Here is a 25,445-nt window from a genome sequence, read left to right as displayed (position 1 = left end):
TAGTGATGTTTTTTTTTGAAAAAACGAGGAAACTGAAGTTCAGAGAGATAAAGAAAATTTGCCCAAGATTAAGAGGAAAAAAATGCAAGTAAGTGGAAGAGCTTGGTTTGCAAGACAAGCCTGTTTAATTACAAAGGCTAGATTCCTCCTAACCGCTGCAGTAGAATGCACCTGTCTTTTAAGTATGTATATACACATGTGGTCCAGAGGATTTGTGTGTGTGTGTGTGTGTGTGTGTGTGTGTGTGTGTGTGTGTGTGTAGATTATGCCTTTTAATCTAATGTGGGCAAGACTGAGACTGAGAGCAGGTGGGGCTGAGTTTCTGCTTAAGTGACCTGCTGCTTTTGACCCAGGAGTATAAATAGTTGTCAAGGCCAACAGGAGCCTCGGCTTGGTCCCCAGCCTCTCCCCCCACCCCCAGCCCCCGCCCCCGTCTCCTTAGCCATCAGATGCATCCCTCATGTGTTGTAAGGGAGGCCCCTTAGAAACTGTAAAAATGCCTTTTACTTTACAGAATTAAGAAGTACTGCCAAATCCTTGGTGTCTTTCAAAGAAAATGGTTTTTGTTTTTTGTTTTTTGTTTTTTGGCAGAGGGAAGATTTTAAAATATTTTAAAATTGTGTTTCAAAAAACTTCTTGGAGGAACAGGGAGGCTTCAGGGATTACTTTAATCAATTTGCTCTGACCTTCTTTCGTGCTATTTTTGAAGACAGTTTTAAGTGGTTCTGATGATACTAGAAAACTATTTCATAATAATGCCCTTATGCTTATTATGTCTGGCTTTTAAAACTACCAGCCATTTAAGTTGTGACCTTTGCATTGTCATTCTTTGCCCAAGTGCAGGAGTAGTAAAAATTCATTTTCTGCATTGATGTTAGGATTGTTTAAATAAATGACAGTCACAATACCTTTATCAGCCGCATCAGTATGTGACCTAGCAGCACTTTATTGGAAATGAAAGTGTTAACTAGAAGGAATCATTTGAGTACAGGTGAAGGGAACAGAACAGGGGTGTGATGAACCAAACAGACACCAAATAGATGGCCTACTTTGGTTGGCCAAGCACATCATCTTGAGCCTCAGTTTCCCCATCTGCCAAACAAGGGGACCAATAGTGCATTTACCCAGGGTGGTAATGAAGATTACATGAAATCCACAAAAAGCCCTTAATCCAGTGCCTGGCACATTGGCAATAATACATGTTTGCTGTTATCGTGAGCATTAAAGACGTGGTAAGTTTATCAGTGTCAATGACTTCTGTCTTAAAGTGACTTTAATTGTCAGGTCTCGACTGTCAGAACGAAAGGGAGAGTTGAAGCAGTTCACCCAGATAACTCAGGCTTCAGACTCCCTTTAGTCCTGAATAATTTGATTGTTTTCATTCCCTACTTTAACAAAAACTGAAAAAGAGCTAAATGTGCATGATTTATAATCGCAAGATAGTTTAGGAGCAATTACTTCTTTCTGTCGTGTGCCCAAGGCCACAGAGCTAATCCGAGGTAGAGCTGCTTCATGAACCAGCCAGTTCAGAGCCAGAGTCTCCATTCCTAAACTCTGTGCTTGGAGCTGGAGGCACGGAGTAGGAGTCCTTCCCCTGAATTGGTGAGTGGTTTCCTACTTTTCCCCGTCCAGAAGGAGAAGTCGTTTTCAGCATCAACAGAAATACAGCCACCTGTCCAGGGAGAATGGGAAGAGTGTTTGCGTTAGAGGACCTAGGCCTTGCCTCCAGCTCTTGACTCCAGCTTGCCAAGGGATCTTATACAAGTTATTTAACTCTGCTTAACCTTTTCTTACCTGGAATTTCCTCCTCCATTTAAAAAACAATTTTTTTTTACATTTTATTTATTTTTGATAGAGAGCATAAGCGGGGGAGGGGCAGAGAGAGAGGGAGACACAGAATCCCAAGCAGGCTCCAGGCTCCGAGCTGTCAGCACAGAGTCTGACGTAGGGCTCGAACTCACAAACCGCTAGATCATGACCTGAGCTGAAGTCGGACGCTTAACCGACTGAGCCAAGCAGGTGCCCCAAATTTCCTCCTCCATAAAATAAAATAAGAATACTTAGAGGCTTTCTTCCTCTTTCCTCCCTTTTCCTCCCTCCACCCCCCCCTTCTTTTCCTTGTTTCCCTCCCCCCCCTTTTTTTTTTTAACCGAGAAAGAGTATGTTATCTACCTGCTTTGTGATTGTCACTCATGGAATTACACTACTATAAAAAATAATTGTCAGGCTTAACACATATTTTCCTACTATACTGTTAAACACAAAATTATATGTTTGTGGAAAGTGCTTGACTCATTGGCCTCAAAGACACTTGAAGGAGAATGGACTTTGGGGTTAGAAGGAAGCCCAAGTCCTAGCTCTGTTACTCACCAAGACCGTGTGCATGTTGTTAACATTCTTTCTCTAGGCCTTGATGTTCTCATGTGTATAATGGGTTAATATAGGTAATAGTACACAATTGGAAGAATACGAAGATTAAATGACATAATCTATGGACGTTGGCTGATGCGAAACCGATGTTTGATAAGTGGTATCTCTAATCTTTGGGGCTACATTTTACCAGCAAAGATAAGATCAGTATATGCCAGACTGTGTACTCTGTGGGTTTGTTCCATTTGTGTGATGGCTATAATAATTTAAAATCTGTTGTTGTTAAAGAGCAGAGGTTATGGGAGATGTGGGAAATGGGATTGTGTATGGTAATTGGAGATGAGTAAGGGGTCTGGCTCAGGATCCACATCCTCCTTTGTAACTAAGGATGGTGACATACGTCTTGGCTACCTCACAAGCTGTGTGTGTGTGTGTGTGTGTGTGTGTGTGTGTGTGTGTGAGAGAGAGAGAGAGAGAGAGAGAGAGAGGAGATAATTGAGCAGTGAGTGCTCTGTAGACCATGCTGTTCCACTCAGGGGTCTAGGTCATGTTATTCTAACTCTTGAGTGATTAAAAAATTCAAACTTTCGGGGCGCCTGGGTGGCGCAGTCGGTTAAGCGTCCGACTTCAGCCAGGTCACGATCTCGCGGTCCGTGAGTTCAAGCCCCGCGTCGGGCTCTGGGCGGATGGCTCGGAGCCTGGAGCCTGTTTCCGATTCTGTGTCTCCCTCTGTCTCTGCCCCTCCCCCGTTCATGCTCTGTCTCTCTCTGTCCCAAAAATAAATAAAAAAACGTTGAAAAAAATATTTTAAAAAAAATAAAAAAAAAATTCAAACTTTCTAAACATACAAATGCTTTGTATTAATGTCTTCCAAAAATGAGCCTCAGACAACCTTATGTGTAGTATGTATTGATAGCTTTGGAGATTCCTAAATCTGGAGTCATCTCTTCAGAAGGATGACCTTGAGTCACAATATTCTGATTTTCTGATTTGTAAAACGAGGTTTACAACAGTTCTAATTCCTCCGATGGTTGTCAGGATTAAATGAGCCAGTACCTGCAATAAATTCTAGGTGCTTTTAAGCAAAGTGTGTTTTTGCTTTCAAAACTTTTTAAAGTTTTTTTTTTAATTTGACTTAATTATTTTGCAAGTACGAAATTTAATAAGTGTGTGGGGATCAATAATTTGGGAGTGTTTTCCTTGTGAATTCGGGTTCTATTTTCCTGAAGGTAATTGTGTTTAGAGTGTGAGGGCTTGATTGTCCAGGTTAATCTTCAAGTAAGTTTGTATCAATCAAACAAGCTACTTTTATCAGTCTGTTACTTCAGGTAAACAAGCATTCCATTCTTTGACGGAACATTAAACTGTTGTGTTCCTTTTGATGGAGTGCTGACTGGTTCAAAGCACTTGTGAAAGAAAACAGCTCCTGTTTCCTGACATTGTATAATCTAAAGAGCCTTTCTAGAGGTTTCTTGACTGAATCTCTTACCATTGCTACCTCGGTGATTAAATTACCAACCTAGAAATGTACGATGTGATTTTTGGGTTCAGTTCAGAGTAGATTTAACAACAACAACAAAAAAAACTGAACCAAGACTGTGAAACCAAGAAGCGAAATTTCTTTTAAATGTTAAGGGGGGAAAAAAGTATAAGTCCATTATTTTCAGACCCAAAGGAGAATGGGATGGAACATTATCACATATTATTTTTGTTAGTGGTCTAGGAGGAGAGTTGGAGTACAAGGGAGCTTAGTTTTGCATCTCTACCCCAAAATTTGTGTCCTGACATTTGAAGGGTTCTGCAGGAATGTCAGAACAAGAATTTGCCCACACAGGAGATCCATGTCCTGAATACAGTTATGTGGTCTTTATGTTTTAGTCTTTCCAAGGGTGTCCATTTCATTATCCAACAAAACAAATGGTGATTTCTGTAGTTTGAAAGAGTCTAGAGCACACAATCTAGAGTGATTAGAGGGAGTCTCGCTGTGTAACTATCCTGGTTTAAAATCCTCCCCTGCCTTTTCATTTCCCGCAGGATAAAGTCCAAACCCTCAGCACACTATACAGGGTTCTCTGTTGGCTGTTGCTTATTCCCTCTGCTCCCTGAGTGGTAAATTTTATTATGGTGTCATCTGACACTGTAATAAAGGTGTAGTGATGCACCTAGCACACCAGACTTGGTCTTCTGGCCCTGTCAGCCCTTCTCCATCCTCTGAGTTACTTCCTCTTCCAAGAAGCCCTCTGTGATGTTTGTTTGCTCTTATTCTTCATCCGTACTCCCTGGATCTACCCTGTGCTTCCGTAGCATTTAAAAAAAAAAAAATCACATAGGAGCACCCTGGTGTCTCAGTCATTTAAATGTCCGACTCTTGATTTCTGTTCAGGTCATGATCTCACGATTCGTGAGTTGGAGCCCCACGTCGGGCTCTGCACCAGTAGTGCAAAGCCCACTTGGGATTCTCTCTCTGTCTCTCTCTGCCCCTCCCCCACTCATGCTATCTCACTCTCAAACAAAACAAAACAAAACCAAAGCAAAAAATCATAGAATGAAAACAATGTACTGAAATTATCTTCTTACCTGTCTGCCTGTCTAAATTGCCTCATGTTGGTATCTCCAGTTAGGGGCCCAGCACCAGAATCTCCGTAAAGATTTTCTGAACCAAACTCTGATCAGATGCTGCATTCTGAGCTTGGATCTGGGTATTTATCATTTTTATGCCTGCTGACCTCAGTTGATATATGGGTTGGCACTAAGGAGAGTGATTTAGTTAGGAGGTAAGAAGAACACTTTAGAATAGTACTATTCTGCGTTGGTATCAGTAAGAAGTACATATAACCATGCAGATAACACTGGCCCACACAAACGTATGTTGTTCAAACATAACTCTGTTTGGAGAGAGAAATGGGCCAGTTGGGCTTGTAGAAGAGAATGGAGACCATGGATTAAAACAGAGAGGAGGGTGGGAAAGTTCTGGCCATCTTTTTTTTTTTTTTTTTTTTTTTAAATTTTTTTTCAACGTTTATTTATTTTTGGGACAGAGAGAGACAGAGCATGAACGGGGGAGGGGCAGAGAGAGAGGGAGACACAGGATCGGAAACAGGCTCCAGGCTCTGAGCCATCAGCCCAGAGCCTGACGCGGGGCTCGAACTCCCGGACCGCGAGATCGTGACCTGGCTGAAGTCGGACGCTTAACCGACTGCGCCACCCAGGCGCCCCAATTTTTTTTTTTTTTTAAGTTTATTCATTTTGAGCGCGAAAGCGTGTACACATGAGAAACCGTGTGCACGAAGAGGGGAGGGGCAGACTGAACGGCAGACAGAATCCCAAGCAGGCTCTGCACCGTTGGCAAGGAGCCCGACACAGGGCTTGAACCCATGAACTGTGAGATCATGAACTGAACGGAAATCAAGAGTCAAATGCTTGACCGACTGAGCCACCCAGGCACCCCAAGTTACTGGCCATCCTTAAGGAAATAATACAATAGGTCGAATATCAGGTGCCAGCAGTGTTGCTAACTAAGATGTATAGAAGGTTTAAGAGCCAGAAAAGATTTGAGGCATAATACTGTTGCTGATGGAAAAAAAAAAAAAAATACATGCTTTATCTCCCCTGTCTCCATCTGTGAGAGTGGTACTGTGGATGTTCCTTTTGACAGAAGAGGAATGTGGGCTTGGGGAGGTTGAGCAAGTGACTTCGCATCTTCTATCTAGTCAGTCTTCAGACCTGATCTGTTTGCTCCTAAGCCTTTGCTTTGTACTGGTATTTGTCATCTTCTTGCATTGCCTGGATAGCGTGTTTTCCTTGATATACAATACAATTAATAATCATATATAATATAATAAATACGATTGTTGTAAGTAAAGTAGGTTCTTACTCCACAGCTTACCTACATTCAAGATGCTTCCTTTTAGATTTTCTTTTCATAGTTTGTGTTACTTAATAGCCAGTGCAGTTGACAGAGACAGGGTGTTCTATACATTCTGATACTGATGTGTATAATCCCTATCTGGAAAGTGATAGGAGACAGAAATATGACAATATGAGAAGTATTAGATGGCTCAATTTGAGTGACATTTAAGACCGATGTGTTTAAGGAATTTAGCAAAAAATGATGTTTCAGTACTTAAGATCAAAGATCTACATGCAGAGGAAGAAGGTTAGAGGAGGATTAATAAGAAGTGATGTTTTCAAGTTTCATCTGTGGTTAGAATACACCATGTTAGTGACTCAGGGAAGTAATAATGCTGCTTTACCATACAGTGCTAGAGTAACAATATAGTATAAGATTCGTATACTTTAAAAAATTCATAAAACTCTTTGGATGCCAAGTTTTCAAAGTTCTGAACTTTTTTTTTCAAAGTTTACTTTGAGAGAGAGTGTCAGAGGGGCAGAGAGAGAGAGAGAGAGAGAGAGAGAGAGAGAGAGAGAGAGAGAATCCCAAGCAGGCTCTGTGCTGTCAGTGTGGAGCCCGGTGCTGGGTTCACACTCAGAAACCATGAGATCATGACCTGAGCAGAAATCAAGAGCCAGATGCTCAATTGACTGAGGCCACCCAGGCGCCCCAAAGTTCTGAAATTTTAAAGTTAGGCAACCTTGTAGCATGGTCTATCTTTTTGTCTTAATCAGGTAAGCTCCATTTGGGGTGTAGAACTAAAATGTTAACATTTCTGGAACCCATAAAACTTCTCAGATATTAAATAATTATTACCTCAAAAAGAGCAAAGTCTACCTCCTGCCCTGATTGGAAAATGAAAGCTCCAAAAAGTACCATTAATGAGAAGAGGAGATAACCTACAAAAATGAAACCATGAAGTAGATGTGCATAATTATCTGTGCGGATTTGGCACCTAAATCATAGAGCAGCTGAAGCATATCTTTTAAATTTCACTTAACTGGAGGTGCTGCCCACACAGGCCCCTCTCCACGTCCCGAGGAAGTAGATCCCCATTCTCCCAGCTATGGTGAGAGAGCCTCTGTGCTACCCAGGCAGTCCCCCTGTTTACATTTATTCCCCCCAGCTGCCTTTAATTCCTCAGCAAAGCAGCTGCTTTGAAAAGAAACTGCCCCCCCCCCCAAGGATTATCTATCTTGCATGGCTACCCACTCACCCTCTTTCCTGACTCAAGAAGAAAGTTTGTTTTTTGTTTTTTGTTTTTTTCCTCCCGGACTTAGAGTAAGAACTTGAGGGTTTTAAAGTACATTTTTCATCTTCTTCTTTTGTTTTTTTAAACCAGGGAATATTATCAAGTAAGCTTCCCAAGTCCAACTTGAGAAAGAATTTCAGAACACAAAATAGTTTACATTTACTCTGAAGACTGTTAACTCAGAATCTTTTTAAAAATTTTAAAAACCTGGGACGCCTGGGTGGCGCAGTCGGTTAAGCGTCCGACTTCAGCCAGGTCACGATCTCGCGGTCCGTGAGTTCGAGCCCCGCGTCGGGCTCTGGGCTGATGGCTCGGAGCCTGGAGCCTGTTTCCGATTCTGTGTCTCCCTCTCTCTCTGTGCCTCCCCCGTTCATGCTCTGTCTCTCTCTGTCCCAAAAATAAATAAATGTTGAAAAAAAAATTAAAAAAAAAATTTTTTAAAAACCTGTGATGCCTGTACTGGTATGCTGATACACTGTAAAAGCTCGGCCTTTTAATTTCTGTTGTTAAGTCTTCTTTCTGTACTGAATTTGGAGTCTTCTCCTCCATAAGTGATATCATGGAGAATGCTAAGTATAACTTCATGAATATCATGGTGAAAAATTGGAATAAAAGGGCTGACCACTTACTATTGCATTTTCCTACTGTTAGGCATAGGCATGACTGAAGCCTATGGGAGTGGGGCGGAGAGTGTCATTTGAGTTGGTGCATGAGTTTTCCAGCATGCTGTTTTATGTCCTGCATACAAGTCAAGGGAGAGGGCAGCAGTTAAAGTATGCCTGTGTTACTCTCTTGAAGAAAAGGGAGCTTTTTATATCTTCAATCATACTAGGAATAGGTCTGGATGACAAAAAAAAATAATAATAATAATAGCTCTAAGAGCTTGTTTTTGCCTGCTGTAGTAGGTCTCTAGGGATGACCTAGAGATAAGTCAACCCATGCTTTGGGAAGAGATAAGATTAGCATTTAAAAGCTTAACCTGTGTCATTGCTTCTGAACATATCTGCTCCCAAGTGAAGTCCTAGTCTCTGCAAGTGTTCCCAGTGCAGAAGCACCATGAGTAATTTTTTTTTTTTTTTTATTGACTGCTTGAGAAATCTTGATGGATTGCAGCTCACTGGGGAGACAGGGAGAAATTTACAGTTGTTGTATTCTGAATTCTAAATGAAGTGCAGAATTGTAGGATTCTCAGAGATTTCCCCTGAACTTATCATAGGAAAGTGTCTGCATTCCAGATCTGTGGGGTTTTTATTGTTGTTTTTGTTTTAATATGCTCCTGTTGGGTCAATAAAGGAAAGTAACTCCAAAATTATACTTAATCTAGGTTCTTTAGAAAGGGAATTCTGAGGGGGGTGCCTGGATGGCTCAGTCGGTTGGGCATCCATCTTGATTTCGGCTTGGGTCTTGATCTCCTGGTTTGTGGGATCGAGCCCCGCATCAGGCTCCATGTGCTGACAGTGCAAAGCTTGCTTAGGATTCTCTTTCTCCCTCTCTGTCTCTGCCCCTCCCTTGCTTATGCTGTATGTGTGTGCACACTTTCTGCCTCTCAAAATAAACTTAAAAAAAAAAAAAAAAGAATTCTGAGGATTTTACAGGCAGGTCAGCACCTTGGCTTAATGTTGTGCTTTGGCCACATTGCCAGGAAAGGCATTTTCCAGTAGTTCCTTATTCATTAGTTGTTTCTGTAGCATTTACTGTAAGGCACTGTGCTAGAGGCTAGAAATACTGTAGTGAAAAAAATCACCTCATTGCTGTGCTTCATGGAGCTTACAGTCTACCCCTGGTTTTATATCCCAATTTACTATTTTCATGGAGCTAGAAAAGTACTTAAAGGTACAGAGATAATGGTTAGAAGTTCAAACCAAAAAGCAGTTAGCTAATGTCACACTTTGAATAATTAAGAGAATGTGGAATATTGCTTATACATGTCATTAGGATTTAGCACTCACCGGACCCTCGAGTGAGAAGTAGGACAATGGTTTATGGCCTACTGATGAGCAAAACTCTTCTGTTTGTCCTTCCTGTGTTCGTTCATTTAAAAAATATTCACGAGAGGCTTCCCAGTGCTCGTCACGGCTCTATCCATTCTGGACAAAATGGTGAGACACCGCAAGTACTGGCCGGTGGTGCTCAGACCCCAGTGCAAGAGACAGATTATAAGCAAAACTGGTGGATGATGTTGCAATTCAGTTGTGTGAATCTGGACACTGGCTGCTGAGAATTGAAGCCTGCGTTATCCAGACTTCATCTGTACCCCAGTTCGTAAACCCGCGTTTGCACTCTAACCATCGTGGTCTGTCCCGTATAAGAGAAGGTTTGCATTTTGTGGATACTTCAGTAGCAGGTTGCACCGTGTGCAACGCACACATAAGGAGCCTGTGCTGTGAGTGAGGAGCAGCTCCAGGTGCTGGAGGTAAGAGTGAAGAGCAAGAACAATAGACTTCTCATCTTCACACCATCGACATGCTTGTCAGTAGGGACAGGTGACAAACAAGTAAACTAACTGGGTAAGCAGGAGAACTTTCTGATGAAAAGTGATTCCGTGGAAATAAAACTGTGATAGGAGAAGGTTTGGAGCTGCTGAAGACAGGTACCTTGGGAAGGTTTCTCTGAGCAGGTGGTATTTGAACTGAATCCTGAGTGACGAGAAGGACTTGCCTTTGCAGAGCCCAAGAGGAGAAAGCTCGTGGCAGCGAGTGCAAAGGGCTAATGGCAGGAATACATTTCAGGTGTTTCCGGAACAAAAAGGAGGCCGGTGGGGTTGTGGTGAGTATGGTGGGGAGAGAGGGCATGCTAAGATGGGAACATGGAGGTAGGCAAGTTTATGTTAAATAGAGCCTTTTAGGCCTTGGTCAGCAGCTCACATCTTGTTGTAAATGGAACGGAAAGGTATGCAGAGATTCGAAGCAAGCAGTGAGTACTGTCGTGTATTCCCAAAGGGCCACACTGTTGTAAGTAGCAAGCGTGAAAGCAGAGAAGGCTATTTAGAGGCCTTTGAAGGCTTCTGGGCAAGCGTGGAGCCTGTACTGTAGCCGTACAAGATGAGACGGAGAGAAGTGAATGTTGCAAGATTTATTTTGCTGGTAGAACTAACAGGGCATAAGAGACTGGATATGGAAATAGGGGAAGAATCAAGGATGGTGCCCAGAGTTTTGGCTTGAAGTTTGGAAATAACATTATCCAGGATGCTTGTTCTAAGTGTCGTTGTTAACAATGGTAACTTTTACAGGGGTGTGCCTCCTGTCCGGTACCGTACCAAGTGCTTTGCATATTAGTCCTCAACAGGCCTGGAAAGTAGGTTCTATTAGGCCCATGGTACAGGTAAGAAGACTAAAGCACAGAAAGATAAACTTTCCATAGGCCACAAGGCAGGTCAGTGGCAGAGTGGGGATTCAAAGTTGGGCAGTCTGATTTTAAAATTAGTTTATTTATAGAGTGGGGAAGGGGCACTTTATATTTGTTTATTTATAGAGAGGGAGAGACACCAAGCAGGCTCCATGCTCAGTGGAGAGACTGATGCAGGGCTTGCCCCCATGACATGAGATCAAGACCTGAGCCGAAGTCAAGGCTCGGACACCCACTTAACTGAGCCACGTAGGTGCCCCTTGGTAGTCTGAATCACTGTCCCCCAGGCCCTACTCCACACTGCTTCTCTGTGCATGAGTACACACATTGTGTTTTCGAAAGCGGTCTTGAATTTATTTATTGCTGAAGCTCAAGCTGACTTTTGAAACTCTGCTGTTTAGGTTAACATTCACCCGTGGCCCAAACAGTTCAGCCTCACTTTTACACCAGGTCAAGACGGCCACCTGCTTTGGGAGAGCTGATCCAAATCCAAACCCAGGGCAGTTTCACAAACTCTTGATCATCTTCCTGTGCTGATCTTTAATCTACAGGGAAGCAGGACATAAATGGAATGTGAAATTCACTATTAGTACAACTGTTAGTTTTGAATCCAGCATCTAAAGGAGTAGTAATAATGATAAAATACCTGTAGCATCGGCAGTCATGTCATGATCTGTTCCAGGCCTCTTGTCGGTGCTTTACATAATACTGTCTTAATTAATCTTTTCAAAAATCTAAAGAAATGCTATTCCCTCCCCGCCCCATGAGAAAACTGAGGCTCAGAGAAGTTACATAATTGGTTCAAGGTTATAGCATGTCAGTGACAGAATCAGGATTTGAATCCATGTCTTACTTTGCTGATGTTCTTCTGTTCTAAACATTATCTCCTGCATCAACAATGAACTTGCTGATGAAGTGTACTGTTACCAAAGGAACATGTCCCGGGCATGTCAGAGATGGATGCTTTGCTGTGCTTTAGGTGGTAGAATTACATTAACATTCTCCGGGGTTGACCATCAAAAATTTCTCTTTTTTTTTTTTTTTTTTCTTAAATTTTAAAGTGATCCTTATCTTACAGTTTCAATTTTTAAACACTAATGGAAAATTCCTACGGAAAGTTTAGACTAACCTTTATAAGAAGTGCTTAATAACTTGGGTTCTTTTTCTCCAAGTATTGCTTAGGGGTTAGTTGCAGATGGGATAAACCGTTCCAGCTAAACAGAGTGGGGGATGTAATGAAATGTATTTGATTGGCTTATAAAACCACTGGAAGGGCTAGAAGAGGAGTCTGAGCTTCCGGAATACTCTGGTTGCCTGGAACCCAGTTAAATCCACCACTGTCTGTAAAACTGTTACAGCTAATGCAGGAAGCTCTTACTGCTACTGATGGCAGGGAGTTTCTGCCCGCATTACCACCCAAGGGAGCAAAATGCATGCCCAACACCCAGCTTCTTTTCTCAAGAATTTCCTTCCCACATCAGTCTTGCAGAGTTGTGCCTGATTGCCAGAACCTAAGTCACATCTGCAATTGTAGCTGACTACAAAGGAATGGAAGTTTTGCAGCCACCACAGTGTAGGAGAATATGCTAGGAGAGAGATGGAGTAGGAATTGAAAGAGCCAATCTGTAGTATCCTCGACACTCACTACTCCTACACTGTTCATTACGTTTAGCTTTCCTTTTTTCAAGTTGCTCTAAATCCAGAGCATCTAATATGTAGCCCTTGAACCAAATGTAAACTCATTTACCTTTTTAGACCTTTTTGTTTTCTGTAATGATATAGCACCCATGAGCTAGTACAGCCTAAAATAGCATGTCTCAGATTTTAAAGAATACCTAAAAATCACATGGAGGGCTTGTTATAAGTGCACATCTTTGTGATGCACCCTCAGAAATTTTGATTCTGTATGATGCTTAGGAATCTGAAATCTTCATAAACACCCCGGATGATTACATTTTCTTCTAAAGGTAAGACAACCAATTCCCCGCACCCCCCCAACCCTGTTTCCGGTTAGGGCACCTTCAGTGAAAGCAGGGAACATTTGAACAGTTTATTCAACTCAACCAAAGCAGTTGGTGTATCTAGCACACGTTGCATAATCAGGAATGCTTATGCCGTGACCTTTGCAAACTGGGCTTATCATCTGATGTGATGGAGAAAATGATCAAGATTGTGAGTGTTCTTTGAGTTTATGCCTTTAACTCCCAGTGGTTTTGATGCTGTTGGAAGCAGTTAAAGCAGAGTATAAAGATTTGGTTTATTTTAATGTGGTAAAAAAAAAAAAAAAGCCCAGGTGAGAAGACCTTCAGAGATTTTCTGAGCTGCTTCCTCAGATTAAGTTCTTAAAAATTAAAAGATTAAAAGTCCCTTAGAGACCCAACTTGTAAGACTCCTGGTAGCTGATCTGACAAGACATCTGAGCCCATTTAATTGCAACCATAGGACAAAACAAAACACAAGAAGTTCTATAGGGGAGTCATTCAGTCCAAATTCAGCACATGGGATCAGATAGCAGCTGGAATCTGCATTCATTTTCCATCTCTCAGTTGTTGGGAGTGCAGAAGATTTTACAAGTTTTCAAAAATTGCAGAGCTTTTGATTTACATGCGATCCCACTTTCAGAAGTGAGTCACATAGTTGAGAGAGTATAAATTACAATTTGCGTTTTTGTAGCTGTTTGTTGGAAAGCTACGACACTGGGAGTGCATATTGTGGTTTAATTTTAAGAGCAGCTAATTGACATAATAGTGAACAAGGTCCTGTGCCTGTGGAGTGTTTGAAGGTGAATATCTGAATTTCAAAACTGCCCTAAATTTTTTTCTATGTTCCTATACTTTTGCCAATTTGGGGGCCTGTCTCTTATTTCTTTGAAAATGTATACTTACATCAAAAAAAAAAAAATCTGGCAACAAATATGTACATCTAGGTTCAACATTAAACTAGCACCTAGCAATTTTCTAGCATAGTTTGGTTTGTTACATATCATCCTCATAAAATTGATTAGAATTAGTCATCAACCAGCATTTCCCTAAAATACAGCAGATTATACTGCTTGGGGGAATTCTTTCCTTCTATTTTTATATAACTGCTGTATTTATGAATAGCTAATGACTTACATTACCATTGTTTCTAATGACGTAATGTCTACTGCTGGCACAAATGCTTCTGCCTTGTACATGTCTATTCCAAAATAGTAATAGCAAAATTTGAACACCTAGGCCCTAGATTCTAGCCTGAGGTAGAAGTTCTTTGCAGGGATTTCCACAGTGGCCAAGCCTCGCAGCTCACTTGGCTGTCATGGACCACAGGGGAGTTGTTCCCAGGCACAGACCCTTTAAGAAAGAAGAAAGCTTAGCGCATCATTACGGCTCCACTCTTTCCAAGCTGTCTTTGCTTCTACCCAGACTAAAGTGAACTCTCTAGCCTTTCCAGATTACCTGTTCTCCTTCCTTTTCAAGCTGTTGTAGTATATCGCCTTGAAATTTCCCCCTGGCTCATTTACCACTGTGGTTTGATTCCTAGCTCTGTCACTCTGTGGAAACTATCCTTAGCAGCATCAACCCCATTAGGTATTTTTCAGCAACCATCAGGTTGACCTCTTTCAGTGCCTGTTTTATTGCTCACACTTGCCCTCTTGTGCTTTCTTTTTATAGTGATTGCAGATCCCACAATCAACAGACTTGCCTCTCGTGCTCCGCTTCTCATTCTCTCCTCTCCTATGCAGACAGTTCTTCTCCCCCTTAGAGGGGTTATCCCCCAAGGTTTTCGGTGATAACTTCCAATAATCTCCAGCTACTACTTCTCCTACATGTCCTGGCTCAGTGAATAGCTCTACTTTTTACCCCGTCACCTAAACTGGAACTGGAGGTCATTTGTGACTCCTCCTCCTTTTATCCCACACACTTTCTGCCCATCAGCCAAGTCCCATTCAACTTCATATCCTCTTGAACTCGTCCATTTCCATTTCTCTTCACTCCCACTGCGTCTGTCCTAGTTGATGACTTCAGTGACCTCCACAAGCCCCAGCCTATCCTTCATTCTGATGCCTGATAAGCCTTTCTAAAATCAGATCTTGATCCTCCCCTGCTCTAAGATAAAGAGCTCCCCATGTCTCTAAGATAAAATCCACACCAGTTAGCAAAATTGGGAGGACCTCTGCCTATCTCTCTAGCTTCCTCTGTTTTATTATTTATTCCTTGAAATTCATTTTCCAGTCATGTCATCAATGTGAAGTTCCATGAAAATGCCCTGTTTTCTCAATTCTATGGGCACTTCCTACTTCCTCTGCCAGGTGTCTTCACCCCTGCTTTCTTTGATCTGGCTACCTGCTATTCACCCCCGAAGAAGGGGTCATCTCCCAGGAGCTATCTCTGAGCCTCTCCTTCAGTTCCCCCAAAGTCAGGTTTAGCTGTCCCTCCTGGGCCAAAGAAGACATCTGCTGTGTCTTTATCTTACATACCTATCAGGTACGCCATACGTTTTTTTAAATGTTTATTTATTTTTGAAAGAGAACACAAGAGGGAGAGGGGCAGAGAGAAAGGGAGACGCAGAATGTGAAGCAGGCTCCAGGCTCTGAGCTGTCAGCACAGAGCCCATCGCGGGGCTTGAACTCCAGAACCACGAGATCATGACCTGAGCCAAAGCCAGACGCTTAACCAACTGAACCACCCAGGCACTCCCGTACATGTTTGTTAAATGAATAGGTAGCTCTTAGAAGTCTGAAAGCACTTAATTTTGTTTTTATCAGAAGGAACAACTTATCACTTTGTTTTTTTTTCCCCTCCCTCTAGCTATGCAATTTTTTATAAACCTACAGTGAAGTGTAACTTGATTTACCTGTACTACTTGTTTACCCAGCCTAGTAATAATTTGATATGGTGGCTTCAATCAAAAACTGATTCAGCTAAATGGACCTATACGCCATCCACAGCGTAGGTATTTTCAAAAAAATTGAATAGTTCATTAAATATAAATGAAATCAGTTTTATTATGTGACTAGCCCAGGATTTTCCTTCCTAGTATAGTGTAGATACTGGTTTAAACCCAGCTCAGGGGTTTACTAGCAGAGTGACCATAAACAAGTTACTTAATCCTACTGAAGCATGTTTTACTAACCTGTAAAATCTGGTTGGTGGGAAGGTTATATGTAATATCTGCAAACTGTTGCTCCTGTGTGTGGCCCTTAGTAGAAGTCTATACATGTGAGTCATTTCCTCTTTAAATAGCATTTACATTTAGAGTAAGGACTATCAATAGTGACTTTTCTCATTTTTTCCCCTATATTGAATCCACTGAAATCCTTAAATTCCCTGTTTACATTAAAGCCATTGTTTGTCTTTTCATATTAAAAAATTCATTTCTAGGTTGTTCAGTTTTTGTTAGTAGAGCATATTAACATGTTTTAGCGATCACCAATACTTTAGGATCTTTTTTAGTGTTTTTTTTTAATTTTGAGAGACTGCAAGCGGTGAAGGGGCAAAGAGACGGGAACAGGGGACCGGAAATGGGCTCTGTGCTTGACAGCAGCTAGCCCATGTGGGGCTTGAACTCCCAGAACTATGAGATCATGACTTGAGCTGACGTCAGACACTCAACCGACTGAGCCACCCACGTGTCCCTAGAGTATTTTTATTTCACTTCTTCACAAAAGCATCTGCATGGAGAGATATGGAAGTAGATCTTTACAAGATTCTAGTGCACCAATCTGGACTTGAAGCTGGCTTGAGTTTCATTTAGCTACCCTGTTAACATCTGCTTTCCTGAGAGGCTTGTGCTAAGTGTTTACTTTGCCCCTTGAGCTTACTGGATGATCACTAGAGAAGAATTTGTGTAGGATGATTCGGTATTTTCTCTAGAATGTTTAGTGGTATATTACTTAAAGATTAGAAATCAAGGGGCACCTGGGTGGCTCAGTCGGTTAAGTGTCCAACTTCAGCTCAGGTCTTGATCTCATAGTTCGTGAGTCCAAGCCCCACGTCGGCTCTGTGCTGACAGCTGGGAGCCTGGAGCCCACATCAGATTTTGTGTCTCCCTCTCTCTCTGCCCCTCCCCTACTCATGCTCTGTCTCTCAAAAATATACATGAAAAAAAATTTTTTTTAAATCTGAAGGAAGAAGTTCTGTAGAATTAAATGGTTATTCACTGAACCAGAATCTGTTGGTAGTTTACATTACGATTATTTTTGAAGGATATGGTTCATACGACCTCAAAAGACCTGAACTCAGGACTAATTACTATACCTGTATCTTGGTAACTTGCTTTCCTGGCTCTGGGTAGCTAAGCCAGTTGGCTTGTTTCCAAAGCACATTTGGGCTACAAGGGAACTGCCTGCTTCACTAGCTGGCATTCCAGATTAAAGAGAAGATGAATGTTGTTTTTGGCAGCAGCTGCTGTTTTGTTCGGGGCAGACCCAATACCACTTTGTAGGTCTGTGCATAAAGAAAACGAGCTACGCAGACACCGCACTCACTTTTTGACTTTGAGAAGTCTGTAACGTGGGCCCTGGCAACACTTATTTTAAAATCGCTTCTCAAGTTCATAGAAAAGTTTGCGGGATTTTTTTTTTTTTTCTTTAAGTTTAGAAGCTAGGAATCTTCTGATTTCTCAAACAGCATATGTTCCCCTGATGTTCTTGGGCTGCAATCATGTTAGTTTCTACCAAAGGAAAGAAGTTTGCAAAGCGACTTCTGTGTCATAACACATGTTCAGATCAAGTAAATAGTTTGCTTTAGGGGGATTTTGCAGCTCCTTTTCCTGGCATGTGGCTTTTTATTGTAAGGAAGGTTCTTATGTTCAGGAAGAATTAACGAGCAGATGAATGTCCCACTGGGATCTACTGAGACTGGTTCTCAACAAAAATGAGACATCGGTCTCAGGTCTTCAGGGTCTCTGGCCTCTTCCTGTAACTTTCCCCCTCTTCCTCTTCTTCAAAGGATCTTTTCAGCATGGTCTGCCACTATAAAAACTCCCCAGAAAAAGATCTGCTTTTCTGTCATTCAAAATTAAGTATGAATGTTAATTCCCTATATTTCCCTCTACCAGAACTATTTCTATTGTATGGCTTAGTTCTAACAGTACATACAGATTTCTCATTTTTTTTTAATCATGTAAATAATTTCAAGGCAACTATTAGCAATGAAAGGGTTAGTGGAATTCTGCGTGATGTGGGGAGTATGTGGGGGACACTTTTGACGCATGCCTCCAAATAAAAAATCTAGAACTGCCGACAATAAGATTAGTTTAATGTGTCTGTGCAATGAAAGGTTATCATGAAATGAGAGGTTATCACATAATGAGCGTGACCTAGAGAGAAAAGTTGTAGGATGCTAAAACAAAGTAGCCAAAGAAAAATGTCGTACGCAGAAGCAGAGAATGTTACAGGAAAAACAAAACAAAAACAAAACAAAAAACCAGTGAGATGACTGCCCAAAGTGAAAAGATACATTTTAGAGCAGAAGTCACAAACACAGGGACATTTTGCTTCAGCATTCTATCTCCAATAGGGTGTGTGTGTGTGTGCGTGCACACCCCCACATTTAGGTACCCCTGTACCTTTGTTAGGGTTTCCAGAAATTAGAGAAAGAGGAAGAGTGCGAAACCAAAGATGGGGAAATACCTCACTTAATTGGAAGTGCAGCGTTAACTGAAGCTACTCTCAACACAGTTGAGAACTAAGAAATACATTGAAAAACGGTGTGAAACCAGTACTGGTGTCAAAGTATCCATACCAAAGGTCCTATTCTTTGTTCATGAAAGATTGACTATGTAAAGTCCTTTCCCTGAGTGTTCAGTTTGAAGCCCTTCTTTCCCTGGTTTCCTTGACTATCTAAAACCTACAAACCGCACAGCAAATAATTGCACAGCACCTGTAGTTGGAAAAGTTTTTATTTGATCCCCTCACCATCGCTCCATGAAGTGCGTGAGGCAAAAATTATCGTCCTCTTATACGCTACAGACATTTGGAAGAATTAACTGGCTTACTTGAGGTCACACGGTAAAGGAGTTGAGAGGTTTCCTGGATTCATGTTCTGTTCTCTGCCATCACACCACCAGTTTTCAAAAGCATGTGTTTTTTTGTGTGTTTTTTTTCTCTCTCTCTTACCCTTGGAAACCTTTGTTTAAACAAAATCTTACCCAGAAGCATGAACAAATAAAGCAGGAAAAAAGCTGAGCTGCTTTGCTTAAAGCAGGGGTTGGGGGCCCAGAATACTGACAGAGGCAGTTTATTTTCCTTACCAGAAAAGCTTGGGCATTGCAACACTATACCATTCATGCATTGATTCATTCAAAAAGTGAGTTTCTTAAGCTCTGATTTTTTTTTTTCTGTTGCTGCTATAACAAATTATCACAAACTTAGCCACTTAAAACTATACAAACTTATTATGTCACAGTTCTGTAGATTCAGAAATCCAAACTTGGTGGACTTACTGAGCTAAAATCAAGGTGTCAGGGCCACTATGTTCCTTCCTGAAGGCTCTGAGGTCGACTTTGTTCCTTGCTCTTTCAGCTTCTAGAAGCCACTGGTATTCTTTGACTCCTGGCCCATTTCCAGAAACGGCAAGTAAAGTCCTTACCATGTCACATCTTCCGCCTCTTCCTTCATTGCGGTTCTCTCACCAGAGCTGGAAAACATTCTTAGTTTGTGAGGAGCTGTAGCACTCTCTTGGACCCAGAAGATATGGGGTAGGCTCTCCATCTCAAGGTTCCTAGCTTAATCACATCTGTAAAGTCCATTCTGCCATACAAAGCAAAAAATTCATAAGCTCCAAGAATTAGGGCATGGCCATCTTTTTGCCAGAGTTCTGACTACCATAGGCACCCACTGTGGTCCATGTGTTGTGTTTTGCCATTGAGACTGCAGGAGGCTAGAAACAGGCATACTAGCAGTAAACTATGTTGCAAGTAATGACTGACAGACTGGGAGAAACTGGTAAACTGGGAAGCCAGCCGACAAAAACTACAATAACATTTTAAAAACAGTCATTCAGTCAAATACAGTAATTTGGAGCTACTTAGGCAAAGGTCGTCACAACTGCATACCTGGAATGTTTTTTCCCCTCACCTTTATTGAGGTATAACTGACAAAAATTGTATATATTTAAGGTGTACAATGTGATGGCTTTGATATAAGCATACATCATGAAATGACAGCAAACTATCCCCTCATAGTTTTCCTTTACAATATAGTATTAACTACAGTCCCCTTACTGTACATTAGATCCGCAGAATTTACTCATTTTATAACTGGAAAGTTTGTATCCTTTCTAGATATCCCCCAGTCTCTGATAACCACCACTCTATTTTACTCTGTTACCATTATTATTTTCTTTCTTAGATTCTGCATGTAAGTGAGATCATATCATATTTGTCTATGTCTGGCTTATTTCACTTAGTCTCTCTTTTATTTGATGAACCTGAATCATCAAAAAAAAGTAAAGCTTAGTACTTCTTCCCACCGTTTAAGAAGTCAAGGAAGTGCGTGTACTATATGTTAGAAAAATGTCTGTATTCTCTATAGAATAATACTGAAAAATTACTTTTCCATACAAAGAAATAGGCTTTGCATTTCAGCGCTCTCACGAGAACACTGATGAGGGACATTTCTCTATGATTTCTTCTCTATTGTAATGTCTAGTTTTGCCAGAGTGAACTGTTGAATTTAACAAAAGGTGACTATTCCTTACTACTAGCTAAGTATATACAAAGTTAAATTACAACGTAAGTTTATTTAACAGCTTTAAAATAAAGTGCTTCAAGAAATACAAGTTTGTCAGAGATGTGTGAATGTATTAACAGATTTAATTTTAGCCCTGACCAAATAGGCTTTTGCTCATTTTATAGGAATCTATCTTCACTGGTATTTGTATATAACTGATGCAAAAAAAATATTTTGACGCTGCCTTGGTGACATTATTTTGCAATTGTTATAGAAGTCTGTATTAGTATATTTTTAAAAACTAATAGAACATATTAAAAATTATGGTAATCTGAAAAACATAGAGTATTCAACTGACATGGATTATGGAACATGCTTGTCTTGATATGCTCAATATTTTAAAAATTATGACCGTTTTAGAACTGTGCTATTTGGAATTCTCACCAATGATGTGACAGCTTTGTGGGAGTACTGTGACAGTATTGGGTGGTGAAGAGCACAGGATTTAGAATTGTGGACAGACCTGGGTTTTTACCACTTAGAAGTCACCAAATCTCTCTGTAGTTCAATTTCTCCATCATTAGAATTAGAATATATGAAACTTGAAGTTTGTTTATGATCAGATATACAAAATGCTTGGCACACATAGAGGGTAGCTGTCATTCACCGTATTGTTGAAAAATCACCCACATCTGCACTCACATTTTCGGACATTCTGTCTGATAGCACTGATAAACTGTATGTACTCTTACGTAAGGCCAGCCCCTGTGCTTGACGCCTCGATCTCCCCGCTTCTTGCCTTCTCAAGAACATTGCTCCAGCAATTAGTTGCCTCTCTACTGACCTGCATCGCCCAGTTGCACCTTCCTGCTGGATCAGCCCCAGGGGCATACACACTTCCCAGTGCTCCTACCAACTTGCAGAGAAAACTCTCCCCTCCCTCAAGTCCTTGCCAATTACTACCCCACTTGTTTTTATTTATTCATTTGCTTATTGGCTCCCCTTTGAAGGACAGCTCTTTAAAAGAGCTGTCTACATTCACCGTTTCTAATTACTCCCTCATGTTCTCTGAAACCCACACCCCACTGGCTTTTTCCTGCACCTGCCTCAGTAAAACCGTTTTTGATAATGTCACCAGTGACCTGAACTCTGCCAAATCCAGTGGTCAGTGCTCAGTTCTCATCTTACTTGACCTGTTATGAGTATTTGACGTAGTTCGACCTCATTCTCCTTAACCTAACTTTTCTTTTTTTAAACTTGGCTTCCTCCTACTCCTTTGGCTTCTCCCTGAGATTCTTTTGTGCTTTCTAAATCTTCTGCCAGACCTTTTACAGTTAGAGCACTGTAGGACCCAGTCCTTTGTTCTTTTTTTTTCCATTTGTATTTATTCCCTGGATGGCCTCAGCCACTCTTTGCTTAAAATTCCATTTATACATCAGAGGCTGTCATTTATGTATCTAGCCCAAACTTACCTCCTAAACCCAGATTAAAATATCATGACCTGGTATCATCAGTAAGATATCTCAAAGACATTTCAAACTTCACACGCTCAAAATTCGACTCCTAATCTGACCTCCAGACCTTCCCCACCATCAGCCTTCCCACTTCAGTTGATGGTAGTACCATCTTTTCATTTGCTCAAGCCAGAAACCTTGGAGTCACCTTTGACTCTTTCAAATCACACCCCAGCTATCAGGAAATCTTATTGGCTGAGCCCGCAGGAGACATCCAGAATCAAACCAATTCTGGTCAGTGCATTGCTACAGCCCTTTCTTGCTTGGGTGATAACGATAGCCCTTAAATGGTCTGTTTCTTCTACCTATTGCTACCCTAAAGTTTGTTCTCACCACAGTGAAGTGATTTTTTTTAATGACTTTTTTTTCTTTCTTTGAACAGTTTGAGGTTCACAGCAAAATTGAGAGGAAAGTACAGAGATTTCCCATACGCTCCCTGCCCCTACACATGCACAGAGTGGTATGTTTATTACAACTGATAAACCTGCATTGACACCTCTTAATCATCCAGAGTCCATAGTTCATGTTAGGGTTCAGTCTTAATGTTGCATTCTGTGAGTTTGGACAAATGTACAGTGGCCAATGTCTACCATTATAGTGTCATACGGAGTATTTCCACTACCCTAAAGATCCTGTGTTCCACCTATTCATCCCTCCCCCTACAATCTCTGGCAACCGCTGATCCTTTTACTGTTTCCATAGTTTTGCCTTTTCCAGAACGTCCTAATAGTTGGAATCATACAGTATGTAGGTAGCCTCTTTGGATTGGCTTCCTTCATTTAATAATATAAATTTAAGTTTCCTTCATGTTTTTTCATGGCTGGATAGCTCATTTCTTTTTAATGATTAATGATTAATATTAATTAATATTTTAATAAAAATATACCATTGTCTGATATGCCACAGTTTATCCACCTGCTGAAGAACATCCTGGTTGTTTTCAGGAAATCATTTGCACAATTTAGTCTTCATTTCAATCCAAGGGAGACAGTGCTATGAACAGAATGACCCCTCAGTGTTCAAAGTAGCCTTAACCAAACTTAAACAGGATTACTGCTAGAGTAGGTCACGATGCTAAAACAATGAAAAGGCTTAGGTTTTGTTTACAAGCCACTCTTATCTATGTAGGTAGCGTTGTATTCTCAGAAATTTTGTAAATGCTGATGTTCACTTGGTCCAGTGTGACACCTAGTTAGTGTGCAGATATTAGTTGAAAATAATCCAGTGTTTTTAAAAAGTACCTGGCTAGCTACATAAATAGGAAAGGTTTCTAGTCGTGTGCAGATGGACTTCGTGTAATTGTAAGATGCCATAGACAAATGTTAACTCCTAAAAGATTACCGTCACATTTTAAAATGCCTTCAGATATCCATGCCTTTGCTCATGCTGTTTATTTTTCCTGGAATGCATGTCCCTTCTTTGTCCACTCTTGCAAGCTCCTCCTTGTCCTCCAAAAGCCAGCCAGAGTCCCATTTTTTTTTTTTTTCTGGCTTTTCTTGGCACTGTCTTCCTGCCAAGGGGTTCTCCTCCTTTAAGGTTAATTGATTAATTGCTTCCTTCTTTGTGTTCTCAAAGCATTTGTCATAGAGTGTGTGTGTTCTTTATGCACCTGCCTCTGAGTTTCAAGGGCATCTTCATCACCTTTGTCTCTCTAGTGACTGGCACAGTCCCTGTTTCATAATATGTGCTCAATAAATTGGATTTGAATTTGAAGCATTAGACAGTTTTTACTTTGGTCACTGATTCATCCAGCCAATATTTACATAAAGAGCTCTTAATGTGCAAGGTGCTGTGTTGTGTGTTATAAGGATAAAAAAAATAAAAAAAAAAGAGAATCGGGTGCCCAGGTTCTTAAAAACCTAGAATCTAGTGTAGTAAGAAAAAATAAGTCCTGCATAAAAGTAACTACAAAACATGGTGGGATTTTCAAGGAGAAGTGTGTGTGAGCACACGTGTGTGTGTGTGTGTGTGTGTGTGTGAGAGAGAGAGAGAGAGAGATCGATCGATCATGCTAGGGTTCAGGAATGTCTTCCTCTTCACTAAGGAAATGTTTTTCCTTATTAAGTGGTTTAAAAGCTGTGATTAAAAACGATGATTCTTTTGATGTCTCTTAAATGAGGTTAAATTCTGTCCCAGATCTAAAAATACATCTCTCTCCCTCACTTGGAGTACTATCATATACTATCGGATTTAAAGCACTGCTCAGGGGTTGCTGCTACTTGCCAAACGGTCTACACTTAAAGTATAGAAAGCCTTTTTTGGTGCCTTAAGGTATGAATTTCATACATTCCTAGTTTAAAAAAGAAAACACCTTTAGTGGTAGATCCTTTATAAGTTGCTACATGTTCATTCCTAATCGCCATTAGGAAATTGGCCTTAGAAAGCTTTTGACAAGAGTTAACAATAATGTCATTGAAATGAAAATCCAAACCACATTTTAACAGACAATTTTTTAAAAATTTGGTCAGCATATTTTGAACACCCAGCATTTAAGTTATATTTAAGGCAGTAGTTTTTTGTTTGTTTGTTTGTTTCTTTTTTTTTTTTAATATAGATTGTCCTTTCCACCTTAAGGTATAAGATGCAATCGTTTGAGTCATTACAGTTTTTCACTGGTCATCACCAGCAGTTTTTCTGTTTTCATCTAGACTTGGATTGTCACTTGCATTTATCTTCAGCTGCTCCTATTTAACCCTCTGGTCAAAACTAAAGGGCTCTGCAGGAACCGTGTGACTGATGATGTGAAAGACGTTACAAAATTGGTAAGTAAGGAATGCTTTCGATAGCTGTGAATTTTTGTTTCTTGTGGTTTTTGAAAAAGACTTCATTTTTTTCCTGTCCCAAGTTAGTATTTTTCTAAGACAAGGAGAGAAATCCTGGAGTTATTCTGAAGGGTTTATAGAGAGCAGGTAGGGAGATATTTAAGGTCATGGAGAATCTGTGGGTAAAATTGGTACATCACTGCGGTGACTTTGTTTCTTTGCTCATTTTTTCATCTCCATCACAGGCAGTGAAGGACACCGAAGAGTTCTCTTTGTGCTGATGTGGCAGCACCAGCTTGTTCCCCATTTTCTCTTTTGTGGGTTCCACAGTGTGTCTTATCCCCCTCCACATGCCTTCCTATTATTCTCTAACAAGCCTAACAAAAAAGATCTGAGATGGCCATTCTCCCCTTTCCAACAACACAAAGACCCTGTCACATGCGGGTGGGTGGGTGACCCGTGTGAGAACATAACTGGAGAAGTGGTCTGTTACCCAAATGCTGAACGACTTCTCTCCCACATTTGCCACATTGGAACTCTTCTCTCAGCAAAAGCAATCTTACACCGGTGCCCCTTGGTCACTGCCAGTTTCATGCCACCATTCTCTTAAAATGCACACCACAGAGAGGGAGATAATACAGCATCTGGAATGGAT

At 40.9% G+C, this 25,445-nt stretch overlaps 1 protein-coding gene across 1 annotated transcript in view; it reads left to right on the top strand.

Annotated features, from left to right (window-relative positions):
• The window catches only part of KITLG (KIT ligand), an 80,713-nt gene that overhangs the window by 9,877 nt on the left and 45,391 nt on the right, over positions 1 to 25,445 (top strand). Inside the window, exon 2 of the mRNA XM_047067410.1 lies at positions 24,677 to 24,790. Within this exon, the coding sequence (XP_046923366.1) occupies positions 24,677 to 24,790 (114 nt within the window). The remainder of the gene's footprint in view (positions 1 to 24,676; positions 24,791 to 25,445) is intronic.

The sequence above is a fragment of the Lynx rufus genome, unplaced genomic scaffold, assembly GCF_022079265.1.
Source record: "Lynx rufus isolate CCGP_SWC_20201006 ecotype Redwood Valley unplaced genomic scaffold, mLynRuf1.p SCAF_7, whole genome shotgun sequence".
Lineage (NCBI taxonomy): Eukaryota > Metazoa > Chordata > Mammalia > Carnivora > Felidae > Lynx > Lynx rufus.
This window is presented reverse-complemented; position numbering and strand designations above follow the sequence as displayed.